Genomic DNA, 27,323 nt, shown 5'->3' with positions numbered 1-27,323 from the left:
TGTCATCTGCAAAGACTGAAATTGTACTTTTAATCCCAGACCCTATAAAGATATTAAAAAGTAAGGGTCCCAACACTGAACCTTGGGGTACGCCACTGATAACCTTAGACCATTTGGAGTAAGAATCATTAACCACTACTCTCTGAATTCTATCTTTTAGCCAATTTTCTATCTACTGTATTTTCAAACTGATCTTTCCAAACCTGTAGACTTTACCTTACACATGAGCCGTGTGTGGGGAACTGTGTCAAACGCTTTTGCAAAATCCAAGTATACTACATCCACAGCCACCCCTCTGTCCAAGGTTTTACTTACCTCTTCATAAAAAGAAATCAGGTTTGTTTGGCAACTTCTGTCTTTCATGAATCCATGCTGTCACTTAGAATATATTTTTCCAGCAAGAACAAATCTATGTGGTCTTTTATTAAACTCTCGAGTATCTTCCCGACTATAGACATTAAACTAACAGGTCTATAGTGAATGCAGGATCTGGGTTTAGTAACACCTTAAAGAATAACTCCACTTTGGCAAAAAAAAAAACAAATAAAAGAAAATGCATATAAAAATTGGGACACAAGCCATATTGTAATTTAATGCTATTCAAAATTACCTTACTGGCGTGTGTAAGTGCTGGGAGCAGCTGCGTTGCAGCTCACCATGAAGCCATGGAGCTCTGAGCTCTAGCCACCCCGCTCCCCTGTTCATCACCCCCAGCTTGGACACTCATCGGCCACTCCCTCCCCTTCTTTCTATCTTCGGGACACTTCTGTTGTGTGGAGGCCTGCCGCGGTACTGCTAGTGGAAGCCGCAGAAATGAGCGGTGCCGGGCAGACAGGGAGGGAGGATCCCTCCGACCCAGTCCTATACACTACACCATCCACAGCACTTCTGGCTGATCCTGGCGCCGGTGCTCAGCCACAGTGAAGCTGTGTGGGAGCTCTGCAAGTGGGAGAGGAGGCATTTCCAGAGTCATCTGTGACCTGCTTGATCACCGTGATATTGGGGACCAGGGATAAGGAGCAGAGTTGGCATAAAGGGGAGGCACGAGAGGCTCAATAAACTCCTGAGGAGAAGGGGCAACTTGCCCTGGTGACTGGAACCCAGACGCAGTGGTGGAGAGCTGAATGAATGAAGGACCAGAATAGTGGGCAGGAGGACCCTAAACTAAAAAGGGCAATAAGCAGAGCATTTAAATCCTAAAGTGTACTAATTTGGGTGACAGCTATTCCCCCCCGCCGATTCTACACATAATGTGGTGAGAATTTTTGGTTTCTATCCTTTAGTGACCTCACTCCTCTTTTTCCTCTCCTTCATTGGACCTTTACTGAACCTACGTTCTCTTTTTTGAAAATGTGATTGTAACTCTAAGACTGTAATCCATGCAATATTGCTGGGAATAGAGGACTACCTGTTGAGGTGATCTTCCATCACCTTTGGGATAGAAATTGTGCGATTTGCTAAAAGGGACTGACAACTCCCAGCAGGGGCAGTAAGCACAAACCCAAGCATGAGAGGCAAGTCAGCTAAAGTGAGTGCCAGTCCTGGTACAATTAAGAAAAATCTATGCTACATATAAAGAAGCTTTAAAAAAAATTGCCCCCAGAGAAATCACAAGGAACACACTCAAAACAAATTGAAGTAAAGAAAAAAAAAAGTTGTCAAATTAGGACATCGTTAGGCCCGGCCTCTGTGGATCAAAATAGATCAAATCAAGAACCAGATATTGGCGATGGCCTAGACTGCAACACAGGACAAACGCATAATAGAACAAATGCAGAACAAACATCAAGCAATCAACTGCCCAAAAAGGGGGAAATTGCCGTCATGTTAGCAACACTAGAAAAATCCCTTAAAACAGAATTAACAATTATTTGTAAAGATTTTGTTCATTTACTATCCTGAGAAGAGGATCTAGAAAAGAGACAAGACAGTCAAATACAGATAATATGGGGTTTAAAAAGAGAGGTGAAAGAGCTAAAAATGGAACACAGAAATCTCACTTTTAAAATGGAAGATCAAGAAAACAGGAGTAGAAGGAAAAATTTGAGAATATGTGGTCTACCGGAACAGACAGACGGTGAGGACTTATCACATGAAATGAACATTTTTTTAACCCTTTGCTGGACAGAGGAGAAGCGGACCAGATAACGATCGAGAGAACACACAGGCTCAGGAGACCAAAAAACATCCCAGTAGAAATCCCCAGAGATGTCATAAGATTTCAGAGCTACTCAAAAAAGGCCCAGATCTGGGAGAATCTGAAAAGCAAGCCATCCATAAAATATGAAGGTATAAATATACAGAGAAAACAATGTTGTATTAACTCCATCCACGGTAATAATTGACGTCACTTCCCTTACTGAACCTGGTTTTAAACCCTTGCAAAAATCTCTTAAGGGATGCCGTCATTCCCTCAACCATCTTAGGCAGAGTTTGAGAAGGGAAGGCAATAAACTACTAGGTGGCGGGAAGGGAAGGAGAGACGACATTAACCCTTCAAGTTTACTGACACATAATGTCAGAGGATTTAACAGGCCTACTAAAAGACACAAAGGATTAGAAGAACTTAGCCATAATACTGCCAGCATAGTATTTTTACAGGAGACATACATTGCAGAAGATACAAATGTGAACATATACTCAAAATATTACCCGACATGGTCTTATGGAGATTCACCAACTAGGAGAGCTAAGGTGGTAGCAATTGGTCTAGCAAAGGACGTGAGGTTTTCCCTTAAGGAAAGATTGGCTGACCCAGATGGCCAATACATTTCCCTTAAGGGTCAACTACACAATGTTTCAAATATGTTTTCAATGTTTCATATCTGGTAGTTGACTGCACTTTGGTAAATATCTACTGCCCTAATAAAAATTATTGCCCAGTGCACTCTATGTACTCAAGACTAGATTATATAAGGATAGAACACAGGTTGATAGAAGCAGTTGCTAGTACATTAATAGGGACAGTGACCATATCTAAACATGCCACAATTATTATGGAAATAAAACTCCCTGGGTCTCAGAGGAAAATAAATACCTGGAGAATAAATGAAGATCTGATACAGGATGAAGAAGTAGGAAAAAAAGATAGAGAAAGAACTAGAACAGTATTTCTCAAAGAACAAAACCCCTGATATCTCCGTAGCTACAACATGGGGGGGCACATACAACCTATATTAGAGGAATATTTATCTCAATAGGCTTCAGAAAAAAAAAGGAAAGAACCATACATATAAATAAATTAATAACAGAGATACGTGAGCTAGAACAGAGACCTAAAAAGAGCATGGAGGAGGGGATCCAAAACTTTCTAGTATCAAAAAGAGATAAACTGAGGAAGTTGCTGGAGGAAGAGACTAGATGTAACTTCAACAGAGTTGCTAGGGAAAGGTAGAAATGGGAAAATAAACTAGGGAAATATTTAGCAAGAATATTAAAGAGTAAAAAATCAAATAACTATATAGAAAAAATAAAAAGTAATAAGAGGGTAATGGTTTACTAAACAACAGAAATAGCTAAGGCATTTCAAAATTACTACAAGACTCTATACAACGTATAGCAAAAAGCAGCACATGAAGCAGAGCAAAATAGAAAACAAAAGACACAAAAATATATAAAGGAATAAAAATTACCTAAATTAGCAAGTGATAAATTATCAGCATTAGAAACACCAATTTCACAGAAGGAGATACTGGAGGTCTGAAAAAATTCCCCGACCGTGGAAAGCTCAGGACCGGAGGGGTATACTACCCAGTACTATATGAGGTTCAAGAAAATATTAGTCCCAAAATTTTGCACATATATGAACGGGATAGGAGAAAATGGGATTATGAGAGCAGAATCACTGCAGGCTCATATAATGGCAATATCCAAAGATTGGAAGGATGTAACCCTATGCTCTAATTAGCGGCCAATAGCACTGTTAAATGCCGATACAAAACTATATGTAAAAGTGTTAGCAACTCGATTAAAAGATTTAATGGCAGAGTGGATCCATGCAGACCAGACAGGATTTATTCTAAGAAGAGAGGGAAAAGATAATGGGATTAGAACACTATTATTACAAAAAGCTAGAGATCTTAATACCCCAGCCCTCTTGCTGTCAATTGATGCTGAGAAAGATTTTGACAGGGTAGATTGGAAATTTATGTTTGAAACATTAAAGGACTTAGGAATTGGCCCAAGGATGACCCAATGGATAAGAGCACTGTATAGGAGACCAACAGCATCGATAAAAGTGAATGGTGACTTCTCACCTCAGTTTGGAATGCATAATGGGACGAGACAAGGATGCCCTCTCTAGCCCCTGCTGTTCGTATTATTGTTAGAACCATTAATAGCGACTATAAGAAATAATATAGATATGGGGGGGAGGGGGGGGGTGAAGGTGGGACAGGAGGAACATAAAGTTGCAGCTTACGCAGATGATGTTCTATTTTATATCACCAATCCTAGAATAACTCTCCCAAATGTCATTAAGGACTTCAAGATTTCTGACTTTATTGGGTTGATCTTAAAATTTGATGTTTCCCCATATCTCTTTAACATTGGGTTAAATATAAAAGAAGAGGAGGCATTACAGAGGGAATTCCCATTTACCTGGGCAAAGTCAAAATTAAAATATCTTGGGATAAATTTAACTCTATTATTGGAAAACCTATATCACGCAAATGGCAAGCGGGGCGATTGTGCTAAATGGGATTGTGGCTGCCGAAATTACATTTAATAAAGTTCTTCCTCTTCAAAAAAAAATTTTTGAATGTGTCCTTAAGTCGTGCGCGGCGCGCACGGGGCTTTCGGGCGGGAGAAACGTGACTTCGCGTTACATAGGCTGACACGTGACCTTCTAGAACTTTCGGTCACGTGGTCAAATAGGCCTATATAAGCGGCTGCGTGAGGGCTCTGGGCACAGTTGGTCTAGTACAGCGTAGCAAACTCATCAGGCTATAATACAGAGCTATAATACTGAGCTCGCTCGCCGGAAAAGCCATGAAGACGCTGGTCCGAAGAGTCCTGGAGAAGGCAGCGGAAGACGGCGGAGAAGACTGGCTGAGAAGATGCCTCTGCCTATTGGGCGAAGACTCGGGAGAAGAAGCGGTCGGAGCTCCGGCAAGAGAAGAAGAGTTGGACCCAGCGCCGGAGCAAGAAGGAAGACTGGAAGAAGCCTGGACACAGGAGCGGAGGCCGCCGGCGGGGTCAAGACAAGGCCAGATAGCGGAAGCGGCGTCAAGGGACCCTTCAAGTTTGAGAAGGATTCGGCTTCAAGCAAGCGGCTCGTCCGAAGGGGTCCGAAGTCTTCCATCAAGTCCGCCAAGGAGTCGGCTTCAAGCAAGCAGGAAGATACAGCGGAGCATCCCGCCCGCCCGGCCAGCAGCGGAGCCCGAGGAGTCCTTCCGGAGCTCGGAGGCGGAGGGTGCCGCTAGGACAGGTCGGTGCGGAGGCAGAAGACCCCAGAAGAAGAGAAGGAGGGCGTCACCTTCCCCGGCTCGGAGCAGCGGCAGGAGGGAGAGAGCGCAAGGATGTGGCGCGGCTGGGCAGAGTGCATTCCCCCGGGTGAGTGCTGGCCGTGGGCGGCCCTCCAGTGAGGCTGGGTCAGTGTCGGGACTCAGGCCTTTGAGGGGGATGTTGGAGTTCCCCCTGTGCTGCAGGAGGCCCCGCCCACCGCCCTCTCCGGATTGGAGGCCTCTGGGGAGCATCACTTGCCTATGCCTGCTGCTGTCCAGCCCTCTCAAGCTGGTGACTTATCACAGCAGTTGCTGTCACAACTGTTGTCAGCCATTTCGAATATTAATGAGAAGTTAGCTGTAAATGTTCCTCAGGTACCTCCGGTGACAAGAGTTTGGTCAGATCCAGTGGCTAGCAATTCTATATGCAATGTTGCTGATACTGTTGATCCCACTCTTGCAAAGGAGGCATCAGTTCATAGTATGCCTGCTACATGTTACAAGGAAGCTTTACCGTGTGAAATCTCTCCTTTGGGATTTCACTTGTCCAATGTAACTAAAGAAAAGATATGGAGTGGTGAATTTATAGACTTATTCTCTTTACTACCTAATTCAAAATCTGAAAAGAGAGATGATTCTGATGACAGACGCAAATTTCCTCCTAAATCATTTTATAACTGGCTACAAGCCTTTTGTATATTTTCAGCAGTACTGGGAGAGAAACAGCCAGATAAATGTAGTGGTTTATTTCAACACCTGGAGAACATCCTAGAGGCTTACAGAAATTTTGGCGGCTTCGGTTGGTTCTCATATGATGAGTCATTCCGCCAAAAGATGGCTGTTTATCCCAGCCTTAAATGGGGGATGAAAGATGTTGGTTACAGGCATGAATGTTCTTTTTGTTTCGGCAGCCATCCGGTTGTGAAGTGTTTTAAAAGATCTTTCACTCAATCTAAGGATAATCCCAAAAGCATCCACTCCAGTGAAACTGGAAAAAATGCACCAGTGGTTACTCCTGTATCCAAACAGGGAGAAAGCTAAATTATTGTTGGATGGTTTTGCTAATGGTTTTAAAATTCCTGGCTGTACGGCGGTAAGTAACTTAAAATCAGTTGTGACACATAAAGAAGTGGTTCGGGAGAAGTTAATAAAAGAGATTTCAGCTGGAAGGATTGCAGGTCCTTTTCTTTCTCCACCTTTTAAGGATTTTAGGGTTTCGCCTTTGGGATTGGTGCCAAAAAAGGAGCCAAACTCCTATCGCTTGATCCATCATTTATCCTTTCCCAAAGGTGATTCCTTAAATGATGAAATTGACCCTGAATTGGCTACAGTTTCGTATGCCACCTTTGATGAGGCTATTCATTTGATCAGAAGATTTGGTCAAGGAGCATTGTTAGCTAAATCAGATATTCAGTCTGCTTTTAGGCTCCTGCCCATCTCTTCTGATGCATTTAATTCTTTAGGTTTTTGCTTTGAAGAATTGTTCTTTTATGACATGTGTCTTCCAATGGGATGTTCGTTGTCCTGCGGATATTTCGAAGCATTTGCAACATTCCTACAGTGGGTGGTTGTTTATGAGTCTGGATTTGATGGGATTATCCACTATCTGGATGACTTCCTTTTTGTCGGTCCTCCAAATTCTCCAATATGTTTTTGGATGTTGCAATTGTTTTTGAAGATTATGCAGGGCTTCGGCGTTCCGATTGCGCAAGAAAAGACAAGTCTTCCTTCTACTAGGGTGGAGTTTTTAGGTATAGGCATTGATACCGAGAGATTACAGTTCCAAATTCCAGCAGATAAGATATCCCGTTTGTTATCAACCATATCCAATTTTCTCTGTAGAAAAAAAATTTTCCTTAAAGAGATTCAATCTTTTCTTGGTTTGTTAGCCTTTGCGTCTAGAGTCATGCCGGTTGGCAGGATTTTTTCTAGACAAATGGCACTAGCAACCTCAGGTTTAAAATCCCCGTTTTCTCATATTAGGGTTACGGCCGATATTAAAGCAGACCTGTTAGTGTGGTCTCAATTTTTATTGGATTTTAATGGCATGTCTTTTCCAGGATGATTTTGTCTTCTCAGTAGATATGGAACTTTTCATAGATGCTGCGGGATCGCGAGGTTTTGCGGCCATTTGGAAGACACACTGGTGCTGTGGTTCCTGGCCGCCGGCGTGGTTTGTTAATAAAATTACAAAAAATATTGTTCTTCTTGAACTGTTTCCAATCCTGGTAGCATTTGAGCTTTGGGGTTCTCAATTTTCTAATAGGCGGATTTTGATCCATACTGATAACGGGGTTATCTTCGCTGTGAACTGTCTAGCTTCTAAATCAATATTGGTTATTAAATTGCTGCAAAATTTTGTTTTACTCTGTCTGAAACGTAACATCTGGGTAAAAGCTAGGCATGTCCAGGGGAAAGACAATGTTATAGCTGACTCGTTATCTCGTTTCCAGATGACGCGTTTCCGTCAGCTCTTACCAGAAGCGGACCCAGAAGGGTTTGTGTGCCCGAGTCACCTTTGGGAATTGATCTAACTCTAATCTCTAATGCAATTAAAAAATCCATTGCACCAAAAACATAGATTGATTATTCAATTGCATGGAAAAGGTGGTTGGATTTCAATAACATTGGACTGTCAGGCTTTACCCCGTCAGAGCAAACAATTTTAGCTTTTCTTTGCACGCTTTTTCAAGCCGAGCATTCGTATAGTCACATAAATAAAATTTTGGCGGGTGTGTCCTTTTTCTTTAAACTTTATCATTTTCCTGCAAGTAACACTTACTTTACTGTACGCCAAGCCTTGAAGGGCTATAAACTGGGAAATCTCAGACCAGATTCTCCTAGGCCGATAACGGTGGACATTCTAAAGAGGTTTTGTCTTGCAACTTCTGTGGTTTGTTCATCTGATTATGAGTCACTATTGTTCCATACAGCTTTAATTTTAATGTTTTTTGCTGCATTACGTATTTCGGAGTTGTTACCTGATAATAAGTTAGGCCTTTCTGGTCTGGGTTTTCCGGATGTTGTTCTTTTGGATGCATGTGCAAATATCTTTATTAGTAGTTCAAAAACAGATGCTTCCGGTAGGGGTCAATGGCTCAGCTTGCAGGCTTGTGGCGACTCCATTATTTGCCCAGTTCTTATCTTGCGAAAATATCTTTCCAAAAGGCCTTCTGTTAATGGTAATTTTTTGGTTCATATTAATGGTGTCCCTTTGACTAAATTTAAATTTTCAGCAGTTTTCAAGCGCTGTTTAGCAATTCTTGGTCTAGCTCAATTAAAATTTTCATCCCATTCTTTCCGTATTGGAGCCGCCACAGAGGTTGGTTCTTGATGTTTCCCTCATTAAGCGTTTGGGTAGATGGGACTCTCATAGGTTTGGCCTGTATATCCGACCTAATTTATCTCTTTAAATCCTCTCAGGTTCTAGGCAGTGCATTTGGATCATTGGACACTCATTTATATATTGGGCCCATAAGAGAGCGAGCCAAAGGTGCTATACAGCTAATTTATCTTTACCTTCTTCATCCTTTAAGATTCTTTGGATGGGCTTGAGAGGTCTACAATGGTCTAATCTTTTCACGCATATTTCTAGGTTATCTCAGCTGTGGCCTTCACCTTCGTTGATAATTATTCATTTGGGTGGTAACGATGTCGGTAAACTTAAAACGTTAGAGTTGATGTTAATGATAAAGCGTGATTTAGTTTTAGTAAAATCTTTATTTCCTGGTGTTTCTGTGGTATTCTCAGAAATGGTGCCTCGATTGATATGGTTGGTATCGCCGGAACTTCGTTCACTCGATAAGATTCAGAGGAGAATTAATCATTCAATTGCAAAATTCGCTCCATCGGTTGGTATTTTTTCGTATCGTCATGTGGACCTCGAAGGCGGTTTTTCGGGTTTATACAGACAAGACGGCGTTCACCTGTCAGAAGTTGGCCTTGATATTTTTAATTTAGGCTTGCAGAATATTTTTGAAATGGCCGCAGTGCTGGGTTAGGCCGCATTTTGTTTGCAACAAAATACGGCTGGTGGGGACTTCTGATTTATTTATTTATTTATTTATTGATTCGCTTGAGTTTTTTATGACTAAGCGATAATTTTATTTACATATTTATTTGGATTTTGAATTATTCAATATTTATTCGTATTTTGATTAATAAAGACATTTGAGTATTTATTTATTTATTCAATTATTTATTCATTAATTATTTATTTATTTATTTATTTTATGCCAATAAAAGTGCAGCGGCCATTTAATTACCAATAAAATTGTGTTGGTTTTTATTTATTGGTTATATTTATATGATAAGTGCAGTCTACATTCCCATGGCAAGCGGGGCGTAGTACGCGGCCCGCTACATGGGATTGTGGCTGCCGAAATTACATTTAATAAAGTTCTTCAAAAAAAAAAAAAAAAAATTTTAATGTGTCTTTAAGCCGCGCGCGGCACGCATGGGGCTTTCGGGCGGGAGAAACGTGACTTCGTGTCACATAGGCTGACACGTGACCTTCTAGAACTTTCGGTCATGTGGTCAAATAGGCCTATATAAGCGGCTGCGTGAGGGCTCTGGGCACAGTTGGTCTAGTACGGCGTAGCGAGCTCCCCTCCCCCCCACCCGTCGTTGCACTTTTATGTGGCTCGTCACTCTCGTTATGAGGGGGGACTTCTGATTTATTTATTTATTGATTGATTCGCTTGAGTTTTTTATGACTAAGCGATAATTTTATTTACATATTTATTTGGATTTTGAATTATTCAATATTTATTCGTATTTTGATTAATAAAGACATTTCAGTATTTATTTATTTATTCAATTATTTATTCATTAATTATTTATTTATTTATTTATTTTATGCCAATAAAAGTGCCGCGGCCATTTAATTACCAATAAAATTGTGTTGGTTATATTTATATGATAAGTGCAGTCTACATTCACATGATATACCTTTGCTAAATGAGATAAAAGCAGATATTAGAAAAGTATCGAGTCACCCACTCTCATAGCTGGGGAGAATAAATATATTCAAGATGATAATATTGCCCAAAATATTATATAGATTCTCAATACTACCAATTGCTATCCCATCGGCATATTTTAAAACAATAAAAACAATGATGTTGAACTTCATCTGGCAGGGAAGAAAAAGTCGAGAGTACAATATGCGGCTCTTAGTAGAGTGCAATCACGGGGGTTGGCAGCACCAGATTCACGTATGATAGAGTGGACAAAAATAAATTCAGACAAAAGATGGGTTAAAATTGAAAATGCACTAAGTAGAACGCAATTAAATAAAAATATCCGGATCCCACCAAAATATAGGGGGATTCATGAAGATACACGCAAAATGACGGGAGTTGTATACAAGATTTGGGACATGACTAACAGGCAATTTAATTGGGAATACAATTTTTCTCTAATACCACTAGAAGGCACAACATATTTAGCACCTGGAAATGAGAAACAATTTGGTAATTGGAAAGTGCAATATTCGTAGTCTCAATCTAAAAGCATAAATCACATTCAGCAGCGCTTAAATCAAACCATAAGATAGCATGACATTAGTCCATATATTATTGTACTGTCCAAATATTATGAACCACTGTTCAGAATGTCCAATGTGTAAACGGTGATAGTATGGAAACGCAGTCTCTCTAGCTAAAGGTCACCAGTGTTCCTCAACAGATGCTCAATAGCCTTCACCACACCTTCTGTGCTCCCCTTAGCAATGGACACTCACCGAATTTCAATTTAATATGAGCCTGTATGCATCAGCTGCATGAGCCCTTGTCCCTGGATATCCAGCCAATCTCAATGGTTTTACAAGCCAGGACACCTTATCAGCTTCCTCCAAAGCCAGGGTCAGGAGCCGTATAACAGCAGTAAATGCAAGCAGACAAAAGGGGACAGAGGATAGTGTAATATTGCTTAACTTTATTGTATCACATATACATCTCCCCGAACCCCCTCAATCAATCTGCTTACATCCGCAATAAAATATATCAGCTCAAAAACTATTTGGGACCGGGTGTACCGCTGCTCGCCGTCCGCGAGCTGAATCACCTCCTCGCGCTGATACGGGATGTGACAGACCGCGGCCACGGCAAGTTCCGGAACGCTAGCTAGTAACCTCCACGGTCTCCAAGGCAGCAACGTACGTGTGTGCTGACGCGTTTCGTCACGTGGACTTCTACTGAGGATGCTGGTACGTTGCAATGCTCGGACTAATGAATGCAGCCGGAGACCTCCCCCTTCGCATTCATTGACTCTCACGCAAACAGACCGGACTGCATAGCACCAATCCCGATCTCTCGAATCAGTGCAATACATATGCTGGGTATTTAATTACATGTTTACTATGCCCATACATTTGCAAATGTAACTCGCCCAGTGCATTTGTGCCATTGTACACAAGGCGCCATTGCCATTATACACAAGGCACCATGGCACCATGATTCCGATAATTAGGGATAATACCTAGGTAGGTCAGGCTGAAGTGCCTACCCGGATCGTTCATAAATCCAATCAATAACCGACCACATATCTCACTGTGTATGGTCAGTAAACATGGTAAATGGAATTCCTGCAACCCCAATATATTAGAATTGGTCAGGTAATAATTTCCTAACACAAATGCACTGTGCCACAAATGCCATCCGGAGATAAAAGTCATTAAATTACACAATATCAGATAAAAGTCATATATGTCTCAATACTACTTTTAAAACCTAAAAATACTATTGTTGTGTTTATCATTTGTAAAATCATCCATCCAAGATGTAAAATACAATATCCAAATATATAAGTATAAATATAGATAAAAAATATTAATAAAATTACAATTAAAACTGGTTCTATGTAGGTCAATACATATTCAATATTCAATAAATGCATAAAACCACCTATTTGGTAAAATAATGTAAGTTATTAACAATAAAATCGCTACCTGTGTATGACCGTGATCTTTTAGCATAGGGCTGGAATAGGGGGGGGGGGCGGGGGATGCCGGGCGGTTTTGTTACCTTTGTTTCTCCCTGTTCTTACCTTTTAGCTCCTCCTCCAGATCTGAGCAAACCCCAGGGTACGCGGGAAGGTCACCGTGCTAAGTCGCAGCATCGCCATTCTTCCTCAAGACATGGCTCCTCGTCTAGGTCCAGACATCGCAGTAAGGACCAGTCATCCCCTAGGTCTTCACGCCAATCCGGCGAGGCAAAATGCTGGGGCTGTGGTGTCCGAAAGCTGGACGGAAAATCGCTATGCGACTCCTGTTATTCCCGTGCAGCCGGCAAAAAGGGAAGTTCTAACCAACAGCTTGAATCGATGGTCAAACGCATAGTTAAGGACTCTCTGGCTGATCTTAATGTGCGACAGGCTCCAGCGCCAGAAGCATCTGTCTCCCCTGTTAGAGATACTACCGGCGGACGGGTCCTCGAGTCATTTGAGCCTAGCCACCCTTCGGTGTTCGATTCTGAGAGTGACTCGGACCAAGATGAGCCCAGTCTGGGATTCTCTTTCAGCCTGGTTCCACCACTGGTGAAGGCAGTAAGAGAGACTCTGAATTGGGAAGACCCAGTGACCTCTGCCCCCAAGCAGAGAAAATATTTCAAGCAACTAAGCAGGGAGCGACTGAATTTTCCATTCCTACCAGAAATGGGGGAAATTATTACGGATGAAAGGTGAAGAGGAAGAACTCCATGCTCTCAAAATTGGCTAAACTTTATCTGTTTAAGGAAGAGGAAGTCAAACATTTGGAATCTCCTCCTCTGGTGGATGCGGCAGTGATGAGGCTGGTGAAGCATGTGACTCTGCCTCTTGAAGACACTGTATCCTTTAAGGATCACTCAAGGGGCAGCTGTTCCAGTACCGGAGTCCTGAAAAAAGGCTTGGTGTGTACTCACCTCTTTTCATGGTGCACAAGAAGAGCGGCGCCTGGAGGCCAGTGATAGACCTGACGCACTTAAATCACTTTATCAAACGGGAGAAGTTTGTAGATGGAAACCTTGTTCTCCATTCAGCAGGCTGTTCAACCGGGGGATTGGATGGTCTCCATAGACCTCAAGGATGCATATTTCCATGTTCCAGTGGCAGCGGAATTCCAGCAGTTCCTAAGGTTTTCAGTCGGCCAGGTTCATCTGCAGATTGTTTGTCTCCCCTTAGGGCTTTCCACATCGCCTCGTACATTTTCGAAGGTCTTACTGGCAGTGGTAGCTCTGATAAGGTTAAGAGGAGTCCGTCTTTATCACTATCTAGACGACCTGCTTCTGCTTGCTCAAGTCTGTGACCTTGGATCACCTGTCTCTGGTAATTTCATCTCTGGAGGCGTTCGGGTGGATCCTGGACAGGGAAAAGAGTCACCTAATCCCTGCACAGTCCCTGGTCTTTCTGGGTGCTCTGTTCGACACCAAGGACAGTACCATCTCTCTTCCAGAAGAAAAGATCCCGATAATTTGGGACAGGGTGTCTCTGGCCCTGTCAGCTTCCCATCTCACTGCCAAACAATGCCTAAGGATGATTGGCACGATGGTGTCAACAGCACCTATGGTGAAGTGGGCTCTCTAGAAAATGAGACCTTTTCAGAGGGGTTTTATTCAACAATGGAAGGGAATCGGCAATTCTCAGCGCATAATCATAACTGCAGCCATGAAGAGCTGGCTTCCTTGGTGGTTACAGCTGAAGAATTTGCACAATTGTCACTCCATAGCCTCAAATCCACAGCAGCACCGGTTGGGGCAGTCACTGCAGAACAGAGATTGCCCAGGGAAGATGGGATTTCCAGTCTCGCCAGTTAGTTTCCAACATCCTGGAACTTCAGGCGGCTTTTCATGTGTTACTAGCCTTCAGTCACCTTGTTCAAGGCACATCAGTTATGCTGAGGCTAGACAACACGAACGCAGTAGCCTATGTGAGGAGACAAGGCGGAACTCGCAGTGCATCTCTGCTTCGGGAGGTTGAGCCAATTATGACCTGGGCCCAGAGGAACCTGGTCAATCTGTCAGCAGTATACATACCATGGGCTCAGAACTCACAAGCGGATTTCCTCTCCAGAACACAGCTCAACAACAACGAGTGGTCTCTCCGCGAGGATGTGTTCAAATGGATCCTGTCCTTGGGGTTCATCCCAGAATGCCTCCTTCCACAACAGGAAACTGAAGAAGTATTACTCAAGGGACAGGGATCCCAGAGCGTTCGGGGTGGATGCCCTTACAGATCATCGGAAATTCCGCAAAGCCTATGCCTTTCCCCCAGTTCCAGTCATCTTCCAATACTTATGGAGAGTCAAGGTTAAATCGGTGAGGGTGGTTGCAGTTATCCCCTTCTGGCCCAACAGGCCGTGGTTTCCTCTGCTGTTTCAGCCTATCTATCATGACCCAGTACCTCTTCCTCTCAGACCGGATCTGCTGTCCCAGGGCTCCATACTTCATCCGTGCCCAGCTCGTCTGCACCTTCAGGTCTGGTTTTTGAGAGGGGAAGGCTGGAATTGTTAGGATGTCCTGAAGTAGCCATGCCAACTCTCTTGAGTGCTAGGAGACAGAGCACGAATAAGACCTATGAGGGAATCTGGTCCAAGTTTACTTCTTTCCTAGAATCCAACGAAAAAGTCTTGGTCAACACCTTCTGTGCAGGACATCCTGTCTTTCCTACAGTCAGGATTGGAGTTACCCCTTTCAGTGAGCGCCCTGTGAGTGCAGGTTTCAGCTATCTCCGCTTTCACGGGTGTTTCATGGGCTGTCCATCCTCTGATCCAGCAGTTCTTCAAGGGGGCAGTAAGGCTGAGGCCACAGAAGAAGTTGAGTTTCCCCAAGTGGGACCTCCCCTTGGTCCTTGACTTCCTTTCTTCAGTTGACACAAATCCCGGGTAACCCATCTCGGTTAAACATCTCACCTTCAAGGTGGTCTTCCTGGTAGCTGTTACATCTGCGAAAAGAGTTTCATAGATTCAAAGTCTCGGAAGTAAGGAACCTTTCCTGACCTTTTTCCCGAATAGGGTAGTCCTTATCCCGATGCTCGGTTCAAGACCTAAAGTCACCTCGGTCTTTCACGAGAACCAGGAAATTGTCCTTCCTACCTTCAACTTATCTTCCGAGTCCCTGGAGGTTCATCCGCTGGATGTGGGCAACACGCTCAAACAATATCTGGAAGTTACAGCTCCTTTCCAGAAGACGGATCACCTCTTTACCCTTTTTTCAGGGAAGAACAAGGGTATGCGTGCCTCTTCAAGATCAAATGCCTCCAGTGCGCATTCGACTCATGATGTCGCTACTTCATGGGCGGTTTCAAGACATGTCGCTCCGGAAGTGGTCTGCAGAGCAGCGTCTTGGTCGTCTATTCACACGTTTATGTCTCATTATTGTGTTGAGCCAGCAGCTCTTTCCTCTGTTAATTTTGGTACTCAAGTTTTGTCGGTTGCAGGTGTTAATTAAATCTTTTGTTCAGCATCTGCCCACCCTGTTGTGTTTTGTGAGTTATTTCCCAAACGTATGCTGCCATGGAGTCTGTCAGAAAAACTGAAAATTGTTATCAAATACTTACCGTAATTTTCCCTGATGGACTCTATGGCATCAGGAGTCCCCTCCCAGTTCCTGAGTAGGCTAATTACAGAACACTGATGCTGAAGGGGAGCAAGGATTTATGGGAGTGGGGTCCTATGGGGTAGGAGTGGAGGCAGGGCTACCCAAACGTATACTGCCATGGAGTCCATCAGGAAAGGAAAATTACGGTAAGTATTTGATAACAATTTTCCGTTTTCTCTGCAATAGATGTGAACACAATTAAAACTAATTATTAATGCCTGTCAAGATGGTATAGGACACCAATAAAAGTGCATAAATATCAGCTAGATAAATTTGAACTGTGTTGGAGGGGTTGCGGGGGGCAGGGCACAATGTTTCATATCTGGTGGGACTGCCCTAAGATTTGTGAATATTGGTTGAAAGTACAACAGTTCATCAGACAAATCACAGGAATGGGCATCACGGATGACCCATGGGTATGCCTATTCCATAAAACAGACAAACCCTAAGCAGTACAGAAAAACGATAGTTCCAAACCTGTTAAATGCAGCAATGGGAGAAAAACCCCAAAAATGGCTAGATACAGAAAGCCCTACCCTCAGGGACTGGTGTAACAGGATTAACAATATATATAATATGGAGTATCTGGGTAGTAGAGAGGAGGAACAAACAGATAGTTTTTCAAATAAATTGAGAAAATGGGTCGATTTAAAAAAAAAAAAAACAATAAATATACAGAAATCTGGGTGGATTAGTAGGGTGTTTAAAGATTGAGGGATTCGGTAAACGTAAATGGAGAAGTGGAGAAGGGATACTATAAACGGTAAAAAGGGAGGGGGAGAAGGAGAGAATAGAGAAAGGAGAGGAAAAAAAGAAAAAGGGAGAAAATAGTGAGGGGGAGAGTATTATGGGTAGAGGGATATAGGGGAAAATAGATGGGTAAAGGAATTTGCGGAATATCTTGTATTGTCTTTTATATATTGAATTGAAAATTTATAAAATATATATATATATATATATCAAAAAAAGGACTGAGAAGAAAACTGATGTAAGGGCGGTGATTTGCGCGGTCACCTTGGCAACGGGACACTGTACGGCAGCTTCGGCTTGGTCCGTGAACTTCCAGAACGCTGACGAGCGGACGGAGGACCGATAAGCGGCTGGAGGCGCCCATGTTGCGAATACATTTTTATCCACGCTGTTTTTGATTGTTATTTCTGTAAGTGCAATAGTGGAGGGGGGGGGGGGGGCTGGATTACCAATAAAGAAGTGCATTGTATTTGGCAATACTGTTCTATGTGCCTTTCTTTACTCCCTCCTATGCACTGCTTGTGAGAGACTGTCACAGCGGGGAACAGGGCTGCAAAGACTCTGTATATATGGATGGTCCGGATGAGGCATATAATCACAGTTACAGGCTCGTTTTGCAGTGGGATCTGGTAAGTGTGTTTCCTCTGGGAGAATCACACGTGGTGAGGTGAAGGGATACCGTGTCAGCGTACGTTCCGACACTGGTGATACACTTCTCACTAGGACCCCTCAAGAGTTTTATATCTGATGGACTTTTCATATATTGGACTTTTTTACTTATCTCTATCTTATTCATACGAATTTTATAGATATTTATTGAGATATCGTTTTTAGATTATTGGTCTTAGTGCTGCTTATGTATATTGATTGGATTATTTAAATTGATATGTATCTTGGTTTTATATATATATATATATATATAAAATAAAAAAATCTTTCCTTTTCAAGATGCAGCAGCTATAATTGTCTGTAAAATTGAATGAAATATGGCTACCAGGAGGCATTCTGTACACTAGTATACAGAACACCCTCAGAAATGTGTATTTCCTGCTTGTGTGATTGTCAGATTTTTCCCAGAAGCATGCTCTAAGATCAAATTTTAGGCATCCCCTGCAATATAAATTTATACTTTGGTGAGATACTCCTAAAGAGTTAAATTAGAGTTAAAGAGGAAGTAAACCCTCCTCTGCAACTTGTACCTATAGATAAGCCTATGATAAGGCTTACTTATAGGTACTGTAAATATCTCCTAAACATGCACCGTTTAGGAGATATTTACTTTGCATGCAGCCAGTGATATCACTGGCACATGTGTTCTGAAGGAATAGCCACTCATGCCGTTGCTTCAGAGCCCTGTGCCGTGAACGTCGAGTGACATCATCGTGGCTCCAGCCAATCAGGTGGCCGGATGCCGCAAACCTGGAAGAGGGGCGACCGAACATGTCACCCATGAGAGATGTGAGCGGCGGCACTGGGGGGGCTTCGTTCTAAGGTAAGTATTTCATAATACGCTAGTATGCATTCATCCTTGAGATGTTTCTACAACTTGGTTGGAGTCCACCTGCGCTAAATTCAGTTGATTGGACATGATTTAGAAAGGCACACACCTGTCTATATACAGTGCCTTGCGGAAGTATTCGGCCCCCTTGAACTTTTAGACCTTTTGCCACATTTCAGGCTTCAAATATAAAGATATAAAACTGTAATTTTTTGTGGAGAATCAACAACAAGTGGGACACAATCATGAAGTGGAACAAAATTTATTGGATATTTCAAACTTTTTTAACAAAAAAAAAACTGAAAAATTGGGCGTGCAAAATTATTCAGCCCCCTTAAGTTTATACTTTGTAGCGCCACCTTTTGCTGCGATTACAGCTGTAAGTCGCTTGGGGTATGTCTCTATCAGTTTTGCACATGGAGAGACTGAAATTTTTGCCCATTCCTCCTTGCAAAACAGCTCAAGCACAGTGAGGTTGGATGGAGAGCGTTTGTGAACAGCAGTTTTCAGTTCTTTCCACAGATTCTCGATTGGATTCAGGTCTGGACTTTGACTTGGCCATTCTAACACCTGGATATGTTTATTTGTGAACCATTCCATTGTAGATTTTGCTTTATGTTTTGGATCATTGTCTTGTTGGAAGACAAATCTCCGTCCCAGTCTCAGGTCTTTTGCAGACTCCATCAGGTTTTCATCCAGAATGGTCCTGTATTTGGCTCCATCCATCTTCCCATCAATTTTAACCATCTGAAGAAAAGCAGGCCCAAACCATGATGCTGCCACCACCATGTTTGACAGCGGGGATGGTGTGTTCAGGGTGATGAGCTTTGTTGCTTTTACGCCAAACAACGTTTTGCATTGTTGCCAAAAAGTTCGATTTTGGTTTCATCTGACCAGAGCACCTTCTTCCACATGTTTGGTGTGTCTCCCAGGTGGCTTGTGGCAAACTTTACACAACACTTTTTATGGATATGTTTAAGAAATGGCTTTCTTCTTGCCACTCTTCCATAAAGGCCAGATTTGTGCAGTTCATCCAGAGTGATCATGGGCCTCTTGGCTGCATCTCTGATCAGTCTTCTCCTTGTATGAGCTGAAAGTTTAGAGGGACGGCCAGGTCTTCGTAGATTTGCAGTAGTCTGATACTGCTTCCATTTCAATATTATCGCTTACACAATGCTCCTTGGGATGTTTAAAGCTTGGAAAATCTTTTTGAATCCAAATCCGGCTTTAAACTTCTCCACAACAGTATCTCGGACCTGCCTGGTGTGTTCCTTGTTCTTCATGATGCTCTCTGCGCTTTAAACTGACCTTTGAGACTTTCACAGTGCAGGTGCATTAATACGGAGACTTGATTACACACAGGTGGATTCTATTTATCATCATTAGTCATTTAGGTCAACATTGGATCATTCAGAGATCCTCACTGAACTTTCTGGAGAGAGTTTGCTGCACTGAAAGTAAAGGGGCTGAATACTTTTGCACGCCCAATTTTTCAGTTTTTTTATTTGTTAACAAAGTTTGAAATATCCAATAAATTTCGTTCCACTTTATGATTGTGTCCCACTTGTTGTTGATTCTTCACAAAAAATTACAGTTTTATATCTTTATGTTTGAAGCCTGAAATGTGGCAAAAGGTTGCAAAGTTCAAGGGGGCCGAATACTTTCGCAAGGCACTGTAAGGTTCCACAGTAAACAGTGCATGTCAGAACACAAACGCAAGCCATGAAGTCCAAGGATTGTATCAAGGCACAGATCTGAGGAAAAGTACAGAAAGTTTCTGCAGCATTGAAGGTCCCAATGAGCACAGTGGCCTCTATCATATGTTACTTGAAGAAGTTTGGAACCACCAGGACTCTTACTAGAGCTGGCCGTCTGGCCAAACTGAGCGATCGGGGAAGAAGGGCCTTAGTCAGGGAGGTGACCAAGAACTCCAGCATTTCTCTGTGGAGAGAGGAGAAGCTTCCAAAAGAACAACCATCTCTGCAGCACTCCACCCCTCAGGCCTGTATGATAGAGTGGCCAGATGGTAGCCACTCCTCAGTAAAAGGCACTTTGTTCTATCACTGGAACCCTTCATGTGCAGAGTCCGACTAAACCTGGATATTTCGGGTATCAACATGTAGCGGACCCAACATAAAATATTGGCATATACGGATGACATGCTGTTCTCCCTCACAGTGGCGGCTGGTGCTCAAAATTTTTGGGGGGGGGGGGGGGGCGCAAAAAGAAAAATGTAATAGGTATTGCTTCGCGTCAAAAAACGCAGTAAAAAATTGCGTGACTTTGAAGTCATGGTACAGGCATCGCACAGGTGATGGTATAGGCATGGCATAGGTGATGGTACAGGCATGGCACAGGTGATGGTACAGGAGATGGTATAGGCATGGCACAGATATGGTATGGGCATGGCACAGATATGGTATAGGCATGTCACAGGTCATGGTACAGGAGAAGGTATATGCCCCCTTTCAATGCAGAGACCAGCGTACATGCCCCCTTTCAATGCAGTGACCAGCGTACATGCCCCCTTTCAATGCAGAGACCAGCGTACATGCCCCCTTTCAATGCAGAGACCAGCGTACATGCCCCCTTTCAATGCAGAGACCAGCGTGCGTGCCACCTTTAATGCAGAGATCAGCGTGCGTGCCCCCTTCAATGCAATGAATATTGTGCTGTGCCCCCTTTAATGCAATGAACACTGTGCTATGCCCCCTTCAATGCAATAAACACTGTGCTGTGCCCCCTTCAATGCAATAAACACTGTGCTGTGCCCCCTTCAATGCAATAAACACTGTGCCACCTTCAATGCAATGAACACTGTGCTGTGCCCCCACAATGCAGAGTTCAGCGTGCATGCCCCCTTCAATGCAATGAACAATGTGCTGTGCCCCCTTCAATGCAATAAACACTGTGCTGTGACCCCTTCAATGCAATAAACACTGTTCTGTGCCCCCTTCAATGCAATGAACACTGTGCTGTGCCCCCACAATGCAGAGTTCAGCATGCGTGCCCCCTTCAATGCAATGAACACTGTTCTGTGCCCCCATCAATGCAGAGTTCAGCGCGTGAGCCCCTTTCAATGCAGAGCGCCACAGCATTGTCCCCAATCACTGCAGAGCACCACAGCATTGTCCCCAATCACTGCAGAGCGCCAATGCATTGTCCCCAATCACTGCAGAGTGCCCACAGCATTGTACCCCAATGATTGCAGAGTGCCACAGCATTGTACACCAATGATTGCAGAGTGCCCACAGCATTGTACCCCGATGATTGCAGAGTGCCCACAGCATTGTACCCCAATGATTGCAGAGTGCCACAGCATTGTACCCCAATGATTACAGAGTGCCACAGCATTGTACCCCATTGATTGCAGAGTGCCACAGCATTGTCCCCCAATCAATGCAGAGACCAGCGTGCGTGCTACCTTCAACCCAATGCACTTACCTAGAGGCGGCGGCTCGGCTATCGGCGGCGGCTTCTCCCCTCCTCAATCCTTCGTCCTCTTCTGCGGCGGCTGGAAGGTGAGCGGCTTCTCCCTCGTCCTCTTCTGCGGCGGGAACCGGCGGGCGGCTTCTCCTCTTCTCTGCGGCGGGAACCGGCGGGAAGGTGAGCGGCGGTGACGGTGAGTGACTGACGCACGCACCGGCACCGCCCCCATTGTGACGTCAGCGATCGGATGTCCTGGATGATGATTGGTCCAGGCTGGAGACTGGACCAATCACAGCCAGGACATCACGAAGGTGGGCGTGGCCAAGCGCTCTTTCCTGCGCCCAGGTTACGCCCCCAGAAGGCAGCCAATCGCCCCCCCTTTAGCCACCACATAACCACATCGGCGAACTGATTTTTTTTTTTTATAACTTTATTGTTCTTTTTTGTCATTTTTTTCCCTTTTTTTTAAGGGGGCGGCGCCCTGGCGCCCCCTATGCACAGGCCGCCACTGCTCCCTCATGAATCCTATTATCTCGTTACCAAACCTCCTTTATGAATTTGCGACATATGGAGCTCTGTCCAATCTGAAAATCTATTTTACCAAATCCGAGGTTATGAGGGGGGGCATACCGAACTCACGCCTACAACAATTGCATTTAAATTTCAAATTAAATTGGATAAGCTCTGCACTGAAATATCTTGGAACTTTCATTTCACCCAAATTTTCTCAACTATTTGCATGTAACTTCCCTCCCCTTCTAAAGTCAGTCCAGGTACTTTTACAGAGATAGAGTAGTGGCTTCCATTTGTGATTCGGTAGATGCAACATCATTAAAATGTGTGTACTTCCTACCTCTTTCAAGCACTTCCAATATCCATTCCTCACCGCTACTTTAGACATATTGACACCCTGTTAATGAACTTTATTTGGACTTCTAAACGCCCCAGACTCAGTAAAAAAATTCTATAATTTCCAAGACACATGGGGGGACAGGCAGTTCCAGACCTACGGAGGTATTTTCAGGCCATTCAGCTGGAAAGACTTTTTGACTGGTGTCCACACACGTAAATGAAGCTTTGGCAGTTTTCACGAATTCGGAAGCACTCAACATTGTTTCCTGTATTGGGAAATCCTCAGTTTACCCCCGGATATAAAGACAGGGTGTTCAAATCTTTGATTGAATCTGGTTGCTTTCAAGCCTCCCACTTCCTTACACCCTCAGGTTGGCCCATATTGGGTGACCTGATGGATCCCTCAGGCCTTTTCTGACTGGACTTTTGGATGGCATTTTAGCTTCGTCATTTCTTTCTCTATTCCTGGCCAGCTTGACTCTAAATTGACATCCTTAGAAGAGCTTTGCTCCCAGAGGGGTGTTTTGGCCAGTGGCGTACCAATGGGGGGGGGGGGGGCGTTCCGCCCCGGGTGCCACTTACTGGGGGGGTGTGTCAGTCCAGAGTCCAGCCCAGCGCGGCTTCTCTGTGAGAAGGCAGCTGCAGTGACAGCTCCTTCAGTCCGCGCTGCTCGGGGGGGGGGGGGCGACAGGAAGAAGGTAAGTGCCTGCTGTGCAGCCTCGTGTGTGTGCTGGATAGGACAGGGATGGGGCAGCTGCATATAGATGAATTGATATTTCCATATTTCCCCTGCTACCGCTGGATGATTCTCCTCCTCTCCCTCCTGCAGGCATCCAGCGGCAGCAGGAGAAATATAGAAATATAAATTCATCTATATGCAGCTGCCCCATCCCCCTCCTATACAACTTCTTTTACTGGCCCCCCCAGTTCTCTCCAGCCCCCCCCCAGTGCTCTTAACCCCCCCAGTGATTTTAGCCCCCCAGGGCTCTTAACCCCCCACTCTTAACCCCCCCAGTGCTCTTAACCCCCCCCCTCCCCGTGCTCTTTAGCCCCCTGTGCTCTTTAGCTCCCCCCGGTGCTCTCTACCCCCCCCCCCCCCCGGTGCTCCTTAGCTCCCCCCGGTGCTCTTCAGCTCCCTACAGTGCTTTTCATCTCCCCCCTATGCTCTCTGGCTCCCCCAGTTCTCTCCACCCCCCTGTGCTCCCTGGCTCCCCCCTCAGTGATTTCCAGTTCCCCCCAGTGCTCTCCAGTTCCCCCTCCATGCTCTCCATCCCCCTGGTTTTCCCTGCCGGCCCTCCCGTGCTCTCTACACCCTGTGCTTTCCAACCCCCCCTTAATTCTCTCCAGCCCCCCCCCTTGCCCTTCAGCCCCTCCAGTGCTCTCTGCTTTCCCTGTGCTCTCCTGCCCCGCTAGTGCTCTTTTATCTTCTATCATGTCTGCAGTCTCTGACCTTCTCTTGTATCACATCTGCAGTCTCTGACTATCCCTTGTATCATGTCTGCAGACTCTGACCATCTCCTGTACTATGTCTGCAGTCTCTGACCATCTCTTGTATCATGTCCGCAGTCTCTGACCATCTCTTGTATCATGTCTGCAGTCTCTGACCATCTCCTGTACTATGTCCGCAGTCTCTGACCATCTCCTGTGCTATGTCCGCAGTCTCTGACCATCTCCTGTACTATGTCTGCAGTCTCTGGCCATCTCTTGTATCACGTCTGCAGTCTCTGACCATCTACTGTATCATGTCTGCAGTCTCTGACCATCTCTTGTATCACGTCTGCAGTCTCTGACCATCTACTGTATCATGTCCTCAGTCTCTGACCATCTCTTGTATGTCCTCAGTCTCTAACCATCTCTTGTATCACGTCCGTAGTCTCTGACCATCTCTTGTATCATGTCCCAAGTCTCTGACCATTTCTTGTATCAGGTCCGTAGTTTCTGACCATCTCCTGTACTATGTCCGCAGTCTCTGACCATCTCCTGTACTATGTCCGCAGTCTCTGACCATCTCCTGTACTATGTCCGCAGTCTCTGACCATCTCCTTTAGCATGTCTCCTATCTCTTACTCAAACACATTGCTAATATTATTAGCTATCTGTTAATACCAAAGGTAGGACTGTGCAGGGGAGGCAGAAAGTGCAAAAGGGGGAACTGTGATTAGAGAGACGGGGGGGGCAGACTGCAAGGGGCACTGTGATGGGGGGCTGTAAAATGTGTGCAATAAATATTCTTGAAAACATTACAAAATTTTTGTGGGCGTTTTTACATTTTAAGGTGGGGGGTGTCAGATATAGGATCCGCCCCGGGTGCAGAATGCTCTAGGTACGCCACTGGTTTTGGCTCACACGCTGTCTAGGCTCTACTTAATGTTGATCACACCAGTGGGGCTGAATGGGAGAGAATTGAATTGTACCTTTTCTGCAGATCAGCAGAACTGTATAATTAAATTCATGTTCACAACATCTGTCTGCAAAAAGACGATGAAGTCAATTTTAAACTCCTAATGAGATGGTACCACATGCCAGTTAAACTGAAAAAATCCTCCCCCGCCCTCTCTTACCATTGCTGGAGGTGTGGGTTAGATCGGAGGTCGCTTTTGCATATTTTATGATCGTGTCCTAAGCTAAAACAATTTTGGGAACTGGTCCGTGACATTGCCCAGAGGTTTACAGACCACTAGCTCCCCAATGACCATGCTTTCGTCCTCCTCCACGCCTCTAGCATTCCAGCTTGGCAGTACAAAAACTCTGTTGTCCCCTATTTGCTAAACGCTGCCAAAATGTGCATCCCTCCTAAATGGAAAAGTCCATTTGCACCAAGTGTTGGCATGTGGATTAAGAAGGTGGAAGAGATAAATAGGCTAACCTAGTTCTATCTGCTCAACACTAATCTGATAAATACATCTTGAAATGGCGTCAATGGAAAACTTTTGTCCTCTCATAAGAGTGCAGGTCTCTGATCACAGAAGACAATTCTGAAATGGAAAGAAATTGCTGAGCCTGGATTTTGTGGCCCAGTTGGGTCCAATGTTATGCCCCCCCCCCCCCACCTGTTCCTTTATACCCAATTCTTCCTTCTTTTTTCTTTACATGTCTTTTCTAGTTTATTTCTGTTTTTTCTTTCTTTTTCTCTCTAAATTCTGTCTTGCCTCTTCTCTATCTTCTCTTGAGCTATATAAAATGGAAATGGATGACAGAGTATTTTTCCCTATGATATGCATCTTCTCACATAAAGGTCCAGCCTGATCATTTTTTTTTTTTTTTTTATTACCGACATTACTCTTTTTTATTATAATTGAAATGTTTTCCTTATCACGTTGTGTTTTTGCTATTATGTTTTATCTGTTGGTTTTTGATCTTTATTGACTGTAACTGCTATAATGCTTGGAAGTTGTCCGTTCAATAAAAATACAATTTGAAAAAAAAAAAATGGCTGCCACTGACATTCCCCATCTAACCTGATGTCATTATGGGGTATTGTTTAAAGAATTTCGAAGAAAATAATCCATTTTGGAATAAGGCTGTAGCATAACAAAATGTGGAAAAAGTGAAGTAATGTGAATACTTTCCGGACGCACTATATGTATACTTTGATATGTGCATGATATATGGTTGTATGTATGCAAATATCTTTTTTAGCACACCTGTGAGTGTGCAACTTGGTTAGTTGTTACATTACTACAAAATGCATAAACACCTTTGCAACAAAAAATGAATAAGCCAGTGGAAAACAGAATGTGGGACTTTTATCAGGGACAAGAGACATAAATAGAGAAACATACCTATGTAGTGCTTAATTTTTTCATCCTTCGTGAATACATTGCCTATGTGTTCATCAAGAGAATCATGCAATGCTGCCATAATCTCCAGCCCATCTAGAAGTTTATTGTGATCAAAGTCATGTACCCTTCAGAAAATAAAGATAAGCGCATTACACATAATAATTGTAACTTTACAGCAGAGAAATACAAAAGGCCTAGCCACTAAAGCCTGGTACACACTAGCAGTTTTTTTTTCCTTCCAACCCAGCTCAGGAAGAGCTGCGGTACTAACAATCTTATGTTAGGACAGCGATCTCCCCCCTGAGCTATTGTGTTTAGACGGAGATCAAGCAAACCCCCCTCCCCCCCCCCCCCCAACCAGAACACAACAGTCAATGCTCTCAGCCATTGGCTGAGAGTGCTTTTTGGATGCCGATCAGCAGACCTTTTCAGTTATGCCCCTTTGCCAGAAGCCGAACGTTCAGCTAGTTTCTGTTGGACCAGCTGCCATACAAATGGGCTGAATATCAGCCAGTCTCTATTGAAGTGTGTATGCTCTTCTTAGTTTCATAGTTGGTACAGTTGAATGAAAACACCAGTCCATCTAGTTAAACCTGTGTAGGTGTGTGTATGTCCCATATCACTGTATATTGTGTTCGCTAAGGTTCCCATCCCCAATTAAAATTCCTTGCCGGTGGACGGATGAATCAAAGATAGAGCTGTTTGGTCAGTAGACATGTTTGCCTCAAACTGAAAACAGAATCTAAGAAGAACCTCATATCAACTGGGAGGCCTAGTGATGGGAATGTTATGGTTTGCTGTTTCAGGGCCTGGGTAGCTTGCAATCATGTATGAATTTTGCATCATAGCATAGTGTGCTGGCTGAGAATGTGAGGCCATATCCAAAAAGTTGCACCAGAAATAAATATATTAACATGATGATTTAAATCACAGTAGCAAATCTACCAAGGAATGGTTAAAAGAACGTGTTATTTACTGGCCTAGTGAAAACCCT

At 43.8% G+C, this 27,323-nt stretch overlaps 1 protein-coding gene across 1 annotated transcript in view; it reads right to left on the bottom strand.

Moving 5' to 3' along the window:
* Nucleotides 1-27,323, bottom strand: part of LOC309551370 (multiple coagulation factor deficiency protein 2 homolog) — a 72,551-nt gene that overhangs the window by 6,017 nt on the left and 39,211 nt on the right. The window contains exon 3 of the mRNA XM_082251942.1: nucleotides 26,330-26,454. Coding sequence (XP_082108068.1) covers nucleotides 26,330-26,454 — 125 coding nt within the window. The remainder of the gene's footprint in view (nucleotides 1-26,329; nucleotides 26,455-27,323) is intronic.

This window comes from Pelophylax lessonae (assembly GCF_965119305.1).
Source record: "Pelophylax lessonae genome assembly, chromosome: 3".
Lineage (NCBI taxonomy): Eukaryota > Metazoa > Chordata > Amphibia > Anura > Ranidae > Pelophylax > Pelophylax lessonae.
This window is presented reverse-complemented; position numbering and strand designations above follow the sequence as displayed.